Source organism: Cuculus canorus, chromosome 30 (genome assembly GCF_017976375.1).
Source record: "Cuculus canorus isolate bCucCan1 chromosome 30, bCucCan1.pri, whole genome shotgun sequence".
In the NCBI taxonomy this organism is placed as follows: Eukaryota; Metazoa; Chordata; class Aves; order Cuculiformes; family Cuculidae; genus Cuculus; species Cuculus canorus.
This window is the reverse complement of record NC_071430.1, coordinates 1,054,714-1,064,770: the sequence shown is the minus strand read 5'-3', so window position 1 is coordinate 1,064,770 and position 10,057 is coordinate 1,054,714. Positions and strand designations below refer to the sequence as shown.

Below are 10,057 nucleotides of genomic sequence, written 5' to 3'. Positions count from 1 at the left end.
GGCCATGAATGGGGCTTTGGGATTCTGGGGGTGCAGGGACCCCCATTGAGGGGGGTCTGGGGAGTCTGGAGGTGGAGGGACCCCAATGGAGGGGTCTGGGGGTGCAGGACCCCATGTTATAGGAGGGTCTGGGGGGTCTGGGGGTGCAGGAACCCCATTGAGGGGTTTTGGGGGTGCAGGGACCCCCCGTGGGAGGGGGCTCTGAGGGTCTGGGGGTGCAGGGACCCCCGGTGTGGGGGGTTTGGGGGTGCAAGGACCGCATTGGGGGGGTTTGGGGGTGCAGGGACTCCCGATGTGGGGGGGCTCTGAGGGTCTGGGGGTGCAGGGACCCCATTGGGGGGGTTTGGGGATGCAGGGACCGCCGGTGTGGGGGGGCTCTGAGGGTCTGGGGGTGCAGGGACCCCATTGGGGGGGGGTTGGAGGTTTAGGGGTGCCGGGTAGGGGGGTCCGTTCCCCGTTACCGTAAGCGCCGTCGTGTTGGTCGTTGCCCGCGGGGGGGCGCCCCACGGCGGGAGGGGGGCCCATGGTGGGGGGGGGTCTCCACGGCGGGGGGGGCTCGGGGGGCCCCGGGATGCGCGGGGCGGATCGGGCGGTGCCGGCGAGGGGTGTGTGGCCTTCTTATGGACACGCCCACTAAGGGGTGGGGTTATTGCTCTGGCCGCGCCCACTGAGGGCGCGCGCGCCAATGGCCGCGATCTCCGGGCGGGGGTGGGGTTGGATATGCTCATTTGTGGGCGTGGCTTGACGTTAGCCACGCCTCCTTTGATTGATGTAACTGTTTTTATGGACGCGCGCCAACAGTCGCGGGGCGGCTCTGGCCACGCCCACAGTGGGTGGGATTTAATCATAGCCACGCCCATAAAAGTGATGTAATTGAGTGGTGAGGTTCGCTTGGGGGCGGGGCTTGTCTCTGACCACGCCCCCTCCCCTGGGCGGGGCCTCCACGGGGGCTTTAGGAGTGGGGAATGGGGGGGGAAAAGGGGGTTTGGGGGTGCAGGGACCCCCCCAAAGTGGGGGGGCGAGGGGGACGGGTTGGGGGTCCCCGGGTTTTGGGGTTTCCCTGGGTGGGGGGGGTGTCCCACGTATGGGGTGTCATAGAATGGGGTCCCCTGGGGTTGGGGGGGGTCACAAAGTGGGGGTCCCTGGATTTGGGGGTCACAGAGTGGGGGGCACGGGGTTTGGGGGGCACAGAATTGGGGGGTCTGTGGCTTGGGGGGGGTCACTGGTTTAGGGGATCCCCTGAGTTTGGGGGGGTCACTGGTTTAGGGGGTCATAGAGTCGGGGTCCCCTGGGTTTGGGAATCCCTGGGTTTTGGGGGTCCCCTGAGTTTGGGGGTCCCCTCAGTTTGAAGCTCACAGAGTGGGGGGATCCCTGGGTTTGGGGGTCACCTGTGTGTGGATCCGTGGGTTTTGGGGTTCCCCTGAGTTTGGGGGTGACCGAGTGGGGGTGTCCCTGGTTTTGGGGCTCACAGAGTGGGGAGTCCCCCATTTCCTCCCCCCCCCGGTGCCCCTTTAAGGCCCCGCCCCCCCCCTCCCGCTCAGGTGCGGCTCAGGTGAGGCCATGGCCGCCTCCGCCCTCTTCATCCTCGACCTGAAGGGGAAGGTGAGGGGGGGAACCCCAAAACTCGAGGGGAGGGGAACCCCAAAACTCGAGGGGAGGGGAACCCCTAAACCCAAAGGGGGGGGGGGAAGGGGGAGGCCCGGGGGGGGTCAAACGGGGTCAGCGGCAAATGTGACCTTCTGACCTTGGGGGGGGGCGGAGAACGGGGGACCCCAAATCTGACCCCTCAGACCCAAAAGAACCCCAATTCTGACCCCATGGGTGAAGGACCCCCAAATTCTGACTTCCCCAGACCCCAAGGGGACCCCAATTCTGACCGCTAAGGGAGGGGACCCCCCAAATCTGACTCCTCAGACCCCAATTCTGCTCCCCTAGAGGAGGGGACCCCCCAAATCTGACCCCTCAGACCCTAATTCTGACCCCTAAGGGAAGGGACCCCCCAAATCTGACCCCTCCCAAACCCCAGGGGGACCCCAATTCTGACCCCTAAGGGAGGGGACCCCCAAATCTGACCCCTCCCAGACCCAAAGGGGACCCCAAATCTGACCCCTCAGACCCAAATTCTGCCCCCTAAGGGAGGGGACCCCCCAAATCTGACCCCTTGCAGACCCAAAGGGGACCCCAAATCTGACCCCTCAGACCCCAATTCTGCCCCCTAAGGGAGGGGACCCCCCAAATCTGACCTCTCAGACCCTAATTCTGCCCCCTAAGGGAGGGGAACCCCCAAATCTGACCCCTCAGACCCCAAATCTGCCCCCTCCCAGACCCAAAGGGGACCCCAATTCTGCCCCCTAAGGGAGGGGACCCCCCAAATCTGACTCCTCAGACCCCAATTCTGCCCCCTAAGGGAGGGGACCCCCCAATTCTGCCCCCTAAGGGAGGGGCCCCCCTAGTTGTGCCCCCTAAGGAGGGGCCCCCCCGAGGTGCCCCCCCTGGCAGCGGTGCCCCCGCAGGCGCTGCTGGGCCGCAGTTACCGGGGGGACGTGGGGCTGAGCGAGCTCGAGGGGTTCCCATCGCTCCTGGAGCAGCGCCGCCAGGAGGGGACCCTCACCCCACTGCTGCCCCACGGCCACATCCACTGCCTCTGGATCAGGCACGCCAACCTCTACCGTAGCCGTCGGAACACCTACCGGAACGGGAACGGGAACGGGAACGGGGACAGGGACGGGGACGGGAACGGGGACGGGAACGGGGATGGGATGGGATGGGATGGGATGGGATGGGATGGGATGGGATGGGGATGGAGGTGGAGATGGAGATGGGGATGGAGATGGGGATGGAGGTGGGGATGGGATGGGATTGAGATGGAGATGGAGATGGGGATGGAGGTAGGGATGGAGGTGGAGATGGAGACAGAGGTGGAGATGGAGGTGGAAGTGGAGGTGGAGATGGAGATGAGATGGAGATGAGATGGAGACGGAAGTGAGGATGGAGATGGAGGTGGAGATGGAGGTGAAGACAGAGGTGAAGATGGAAATGGAGGTGGAGATGGAGATGGAGGTGGAGATGAGATGGAGATGGAGATGGAGATGGAGGTGGAGATGAGATGGAGATGGAGGTGGAGATGGAGGTGGAGGTTAAGACGGAGATGAAGATGGAGATGGAGGTGGAGATGGAGGTGGAGATGGAGATGGGGATGGGGATGGGGATGAGATGGAGATGGAGGTGGAGATGGAGGTGGAGACGGAGATGAGATGGATTGGATGGTGGTGGGACAAGGGATGGGATGGGATGGGATGGGATGGGATGGGATGGGATGGGATGGAATGGAATGGGATGGAATGGAATGGAGATGAAGATGGGACAGATGGGATGGTGGTGGGATGGGATGGGATGGGATGGGATGGAATGGAGATGGAGATGATGGAGATGGAGACGGAGATGAGATGGATTGGATGGTGGTGGGACAAGGGATGGGACGGAGATGGAACAGAGGTGGAATGGAATGGAATGGAATGGAGATGGGGATGGGATGGTGGTGGGTTGGGATGGGATGGGATGCAGATGGAGATGATGGAGATGAGATGGACTGGATGGGATGGAGATGGGATGGGATTGCAGTGGGACAAAGGACAGGATGGAGATAGAGATGGGGATGAAGATGGGATGGGATTGAGATGGATGGAGATGGGGATGGGGATGGGGATGGAGATGGGGATGGGGATGGGGATGGGGATGGGGATGGGGATGGGGATGGGATGGGGATGGGATGGGATGGAATGGGAATGGGGATGGGGATGGGGATGGGGATGGGGATGGGATGGGGATTGGGATGGGATGGGATGGGATTGAGATGGATGGAGATGGGGATGGGATAGGATTGAGATGGAGATGGGGATGGGGATGGGATGGGGATGGAGATGGAGATGGGGATGGGGATGGGATGGAGATTGGGATGGGGATGGAGATGGAGATGGGGATGGGGATGGGATTGAGATGGAGATGGGGATGGAGATGGGGATGGGATTGAGATGGAGATGGGAATGGGGATGGAGATGGAGATGGAGATGGAGATGGGATGGGATTGAGATGGATGGAGATGGGGGTGGGATAGGATTGAGATGGAGATGGGGATGGGGATGGGGATGGGGATGGGGATGGGATGGGATTGGGATTGAGATGGAGATGGGGATGGAGATAGGGATGGGATGGGCTGGGCTGCTGATGGGAGGAGGGCTGGGATGGAGTGGAGATGGAGCTGGTGGTGGGACATTGGGCGCTGCTCCTCCCTTTCCTTGACCCCCCCCAAGTGGTGGCCGCCACCAAGAAGAACGGCAATGCCTCCTTGATCTACGCTTTCCTCTACAAAGTGGTGGAGGTGCTGTTGGGGCTCCGGTGGGACCCTCCCGGGGGGGCGGTTCCTTCCGGCAAAGGAGGGGCCGACGGAGCCTCTCGGTGTCCCCCAAAGGTCTTCTGCGAGTACTTCAAAGAGTTGGAGGAGGAGAGCATCCGGGACAACTTCGTCATCATCTACGAGCTCCTGGACGAGCTGATGGACTTTGGGTTCCCACAGACCACGGACAGCAAAATCCTCCAGGAGTGAGTGGGGTTGGGGGTCACCAGGAGGACACGAGGACCTCCCGGGCCTCCTCGACCGTCCCCCATCCCCACCGGGACCTCCTGGTCCTGCAGGTACATCACCCAGGAGGGCCACAAGCTGGAGACGGGGAAGGGGCGTGTGCCCACCACGGTGACCAACGCCGTGTCCTGGCGCTCCGAGGGGCTCCGCTACAAGAAGAACGAGGTCTTCATCGACGTCATCGAGTCGGTCAACCTCCTGGTGAGGCCATCGGGGGGTGGGATGGAGGTGGAGGTGGAGGTGGAGGTTGAGAGAGATGGGATGAGATGGAGATGGAGATGGAGGTGGAGGTGGAGATGGAGGTGGAGATGGAGGTGGAGGTGGAGATGGAGGTGGAGATGGAGGTGGAGGTGGAGGTGGAGATGGAGGTGGAGATGGAGATGGAGGTGGAGATGGAGGTGGAGATGGAGGTGGAGGTGGAGATGGAGGTGGAGATGGAGGTGGAGGTGGAGATGGAGGTGGAGATGGAGGTGGAGGTGGAGATGGAGGTGGAGATGGAGGTGGAGGTGGAGGTGGAGATGGGGATGGGATGGAGATGGGGATGGAGGTGGAGGTGGACGTGGGAATGGAGGTGGAGATTATGGGATAGAGATGGGGATGAGATGGAGGTGGAGATGGAGGTGGAGATGGGGGTGGAGGTGGAGATGGAGGTGGGGATGGAGGTGGAGGTGGAAATTATGGGATAGAGATGGAGGTGGAGGTGGAGATGGAGGTGGAGATGGAGATGGAGGTGGAGATGGGGGTGGAGGTGGAAATTATGGGACAGAGATGGAGATGGGGATGGGGATGGAGATGGAGGTGGAGATTATGGGATAGAGATGGGGATGGGGATGGAGGTAGAGGTGGAGTTGGAGATGGAGGTGGGGATGGAGATGGGGATGGGATGAGATGGAGATGGGGATGGGATGAGATGGAGATGGGAATGGGGATGGGGATGGAGAGGAGACAGAGATGGAGATGGGGATAGAGGTGGAGATGGAGACGGTGGTGGGACCAGAGGTGGGGTGGGGTGGGGATGGGGATGGGACCAGGAATGGGACCAGGGATGGAGATGGGGATGGGGCTGGAGATGGTGGTGGGACCAGGGGTGGGATGGGATGGGGATGAAGGTCTCGATGGCCGCAGCGATGGCGCTGGGCTTGAGGAGGGCGGTGGGGCCGGCGATGAAGCCGGTGCTGATGCCGGCGGTGGGGACGGTGCCGGCAGCCATGATGGGCCGAGGGCTCCTGACGGTGGTGGGTCCCTGTCGCGGTGGTGGCCGCGGTCCCCCCCAGGTGAGCGCCACGGGCAGCGTCCTGCTCAGCGAGGTGGTGGGAACCATCAAGCTGAAGGTCTTCCTCTCGGGAATGCCGGAGCTGCGTTTGGGCCTCAACGACCGCGTCCTCTTCGAGCTGATGGGCCGTGAGTGACGCCACCACCGCGAAACCTCTCGCGGACAACCCAGAGGTCCTCCACCGACGCCGTCCCACCTTCTCCAGGGGGGAAGAACAAGTCGGTGGAGTTGGAGGACGTCAAGTTCCACCAGTGCGTCCGTCTGTCCCGCTTCGACTCCGATCGCACCATCTCCTTCATCCCACCCGACGGAGACTTCGAGCTCATGTCCTATCGCCTCAGCACTCAGGTGGGACCAGAACCCACCAGAACCCACCAGAACCCACCAGAACCCACCAGAAGCGGTGGGAGGACACAGCAGGGGGAGGGGGACAACGATGAGGCCATGGAGGTCACCACGTTCTCCCCAACTCAAGGTGAAGCCGCTCATCTGGATCGAGTCGGTCATCGAGAAGTTCTCCCATAGCCGAGTGGAGATCATGGTCAAGGTGAGAGACCACCACCATCGTCAGGGACCTCCTCGGGTTCTCCCGCCTGTGGCTCTGCTCTTTGTCTGACCAACCCGGTGGCCTTCGGGGACGGAGTGACCACCTCGGTGGCCTCTACCAGGACCTCGGCCGTGGTCCTCCTCGAGGTCCTCGTGTTGTCAGATGGGTTTGACGCGGGAGGAGTTGGTTGGATGATGGCATCGGGAGAGTAGAGGTCAACATCTCCACCTCGGAGTGGAGCCGATGGCCCTCAGGGCTCCAGAGTGGGACCACAGTTGGTTCATCTCATCCTCCACGATGGAGACAATGAGATCGGAAGGAGCCTCAGTCAGTTTGGAGATGCCGCCCATGGTTCCACGGTTCTCCTGCCATGGAACCTGGTGGAAAGGTGTCCCTGACCACGGGGGTGGATCTGGAGGGGTTTTGAGGTCCCTCCCAACCCATCCATCCCATGGTTCCACGGCTCTCCTCCCATGGAACGTGGTGAGAAGGTGTTTGTACTCATGAGAGTGAATCTGGAGGGGCTTTGAGGTCCCTCCCAACCCATCCATCCCATGGTTCCACGGTTCTCCTCCCATGGAACGTGGTGAGAAAGTGTTTGTGCCCATGGAGGTGGATCTGGAGGGGCTTTGAGGTCCCTCCCAACCCATCCATCCCATGGTTCCACGGTTCTCCTGCCATGGAACGTGGTGAGAAGGTGTTTGTGCCCACGGAGGTGGATCTGGAGGGGCTCTGAGGTCCCTCCCAACCCACCCATCCCACGGTTCTCCTCTGAGGTTCATGGTTGCCCAGAGCAGTTGTGGTTGCCCCATCCTTGGAGGTCTTCAAGGCCGGCTTGGACGGCGTTCGCATCCCCCCGGGAGGTCCCCACGGGCTCGGAGGTCCCTCCCAACCCATTCCATGTCCCCCTCTCCCATTGCGGTGTCCCCTCCTCAAGGCCAAAGGGCAATTCAAGAAGCAATCGGTGGCCAACGGAGTGGAGATCGTGGTCCCGGTGCCCAGCGACGCCGATTCGCCCAAGTTCAAGACCACCGTGGGTTCGGCCAAGTACCTCCCAGAGAAGAACGTCATCATCTGGACCATCAAATCCTTCCCGGTGAGGTTATCCTCCACCGTAATGAGGTGGCGGTGAAGTCGCGGTGGCTTTTTCCAGCACCAACGGTGGTGGCCACCACGTAGGGGGGGAAGGAACACCTGATGCGCGCCCACTTCGGGCTGCCCAGCGTGGACAGGGAGGAGGAGGAAGGGCGTCCCCCCATCTCCGTACGCTTCGAGATCCCCTACTTCACCGTCTCCGGCATCCAGGTGCCACCAGGGGTGGGGGAACGTGGTGGGATGGTGGGATGTGGTCTATGGGGGCTCCAGGGAGAAGGTCCCACGGTTTGGGATGGGGTGGGGTGGTGGGAACGTGGTGGGATGGAGGGAATGTGGTCTATGGGGGCTCCAGGGAGAAGGTCCCATGGTCTGGGGTGGGGTGGGGTGGTGGGAACGTGGTCCAGGGGGTCTCCAGAAGTGGTGGGATGAGGTCTATGGGGTCTCCAGGGAGAAGGTCCCACAGTTTGGGATGGGGTGGTGGGAATGTGGTCCATGGGGTCTCCAAGGAGAAGATCCCATGGTCTGGGATGGAGTGGGGTGGTGGGAACGTAGTCCAGGGGGTCTCCAGAGGTGGTGGGATGAGGTCTATGGGGTCTCCAAGGAGAAGGTCCCACAGTTTGGGATGGGGTGGTGGGAATGTGGTCCACAGGGTCTTCAGGAATGTGGTCTGTGGGGTCTCCAGGGAGAAGGTCCCATGGTCTGGGGTGGGATGGGGTGGTGGGAATGTGGTCCATGGGGTCTCCGGGGGTGGTGGGACGTTGTCCGTGGGGTCTCCGGGGGTGGTGGGATGTTGTCCGGGGGTGGTGGGACGTTGTCCGGGGGTGGTGGGACATTGTCCGGGGGTCTCCGGGGGTGGTGGGACGTTGTCCGTGGGGTCTCCGGGGGTGGTGGGATGAGGTCTATGGGGTCTCCGGGGGTGGTGGGATGAGGTCTATGGGGTCTCCGGGGGTGGTGGGATGAGGTCTATGGGGTCTCTGGGGGTGGTGGGATGTTGTCCGGGGGTGGTGGGACGTTGTCCGGGGGTCTCCGGGGGTGGTGGGACGTTGTGGGGGTTTCTCCTGCAGGTTCGGTACATGAAGATCATTGAGAAGAGCGGATACGCGGCGCTGCCCTGGGTGCGCTACATCACCCAGAGCGGCGGTGAGAGCCCCCGGGAACCCCCGGGACCCCCAAACACCCCCAAACCCCCCCGGGACCCCCCCCGGGACCCCCAAACACCCCCAAACCCCCCCGGGACCCACCCCGGGACCCCCAAACACCCCCCGAGAACCCCCTCGGGACCCCCAAACACCCCCAAACCCCCCCAGGATCCCAAACCCCCCCGAGAGCCCCCCCGGACCCCCAAACCCCCCCGGGACCCCCAAACACCCCCCAAGAACCCCCCCGGGACCCTCACGGGACCCCCAACCCCCCCGAGAACCCCCCCGGGACACCCAAACACCCCCGGGACCCCCCAAACCCCCCAGGATCCCAAACACCCTCGAGAACCCCCCCCGGGACCCTCACAGGACCCCCAAACCCCCCCAAGAACCCCCCCGGGACCCTCACAGGACCCCCAACCCCCCCCAAGAACCCCCCCGGGACCCTCCCGAGACCCCAAACCCCCTGAGAACCCCCCCGGGACCCCCAAACCCCCTGAGAGAACCCCCCCAAACCCCCCCAGGACCCCCAAACACCCCCCAAGAACCCCCCCGGGACCCTCCTGGGACCCCCCCCAAACCCCCCCGAGACCCCCAAAGCCCCCCAACCCCCCCCAGGACCCCCAAAGCCCCCAAGAACCCCCCCCGGGACCCCCAAAGCCCCTAAGAACCCTCCCAAGAACCACCCTGGGACCCCCAAACCCCCCCGAGGACACCCCCGGGACCCCCAAATCCCCCCCGAGACCCCCCCTTGCTCCCCCCACTGAAACCCCCATGACCCCCCTTTACCCCAGGACCCCCCCCCCCCCTAATACCCACTTCACCCCCCCCATAAACCCCCCCCTCACCCCCCTCCTCCCTCAGGACCCCCCCCTCACCCCCCAACCCCCCTATTCACCCCCTTACCCCCCTATTACCCCCCCATGACCCCCCCCCTCATGCCCCTCCTCCCTCAGGACCCCCCCCCTCACCTCCCACCCCCCCTCATTCACCCCCCTACTCCCCCCCCCCCATGATCCCCCCCTTACCCCCCTACACCCCCTCCTCCCTCAGGACCCCCCTCCCTCCCCCCCTTATTTGCCCCCCAAGACCCCCCCTATTACCCCCTTATTACCCCCCATTCACCCCCCCCCCCTTTGCAGATTACCAGTTCCGGACCAGCTAAGGGGGGGCTCCCTGCCCCCCCCCCCCCCAGACCCCCATGGACCCCCCCAAATCCCCCCCGGACCCCCCATGGACACCCCCCCCCCCCATTTTGTGCCCCATAAAGATGGAGTGAAGCCTCCCCCCCTTTTGTGAAGCTGTTGGGGGGGAATGGGGGGGGGGGGAATGGGTTTGGGGGGGGCAACTTGGGGGTACGGGGG

The 10,057-nt window shown here is 63.4% G+C and overlaps 1 protein-coding gene across 2 annotated transcripts; it reads left to right on the top strand.

Annotated features, from left to right (window-relative positions):
* Positions 1-1,529: 1,529 nt before the first annotated feature.
* AP1M2 (adaptor related protein complex 1 subunit mu 2) lies at positions 1,530-9,914 on the top strand. Of its 2 annotated transcripts, none has more exons than XM_054051877.1 (12): positions 1,530-1,602; positions 2,514-2,670; positions 4,311-4,378; positions 4,469-4,599; positions 4,693-4,840; positions 5,914-6,040; positions 6,118-6,260; positions 6,388-6,459; positions 7,397-7,555; positions 7,639-7,764; positions 8,619-8,694; positions 9,836-9,914. In XM_054051877.1, the coding sequence occupies exons 1-12, from the start codon at positions 1,561-1,563 to the stop codon at positions 9,856-9,858; spliced, it is 1,272 nt and encodes a 423-aa protein (XP_053907852.1). In that variant the 5' UTR covers positions 1,530-1,560; the 3' UTR covers positions 9,859-9,914. The 2 variants fall into 2 exon arrangements, with proteins under 2 accessions (XP_053907852.1, XP_053907851.1); XM_054051876.1 differs by having other exon boundaries at positions 1,547-1,602; positions 2,484-2,670.
* Positions 9,915-10,057: the final 143 nt, after the last annotated feature.

Coding starts and splice junctions, on each gene's coding strand:
- AP1M2 (XM_054051876.1), top strand. CDS start 1,561: ATGGCCGCCTCCGCCCTCTTCATCCTCGACCTGAAGGGGAAG. Junction 4,841..5,913: donor TCGAGTCGGTCAACCTCCTG/GTGAGGCCATCG, acceptor GGTCCCCCCCAG/GTGAGCGCCACGGGCAGCGT. Junction 6,460..7,396: donor GAGTGGAGATCATGGTCAAG/GTGAGAGACCAC, acceptor CCCCTCCTCAAG/GCCAAAGGGCAATTCAAGAA.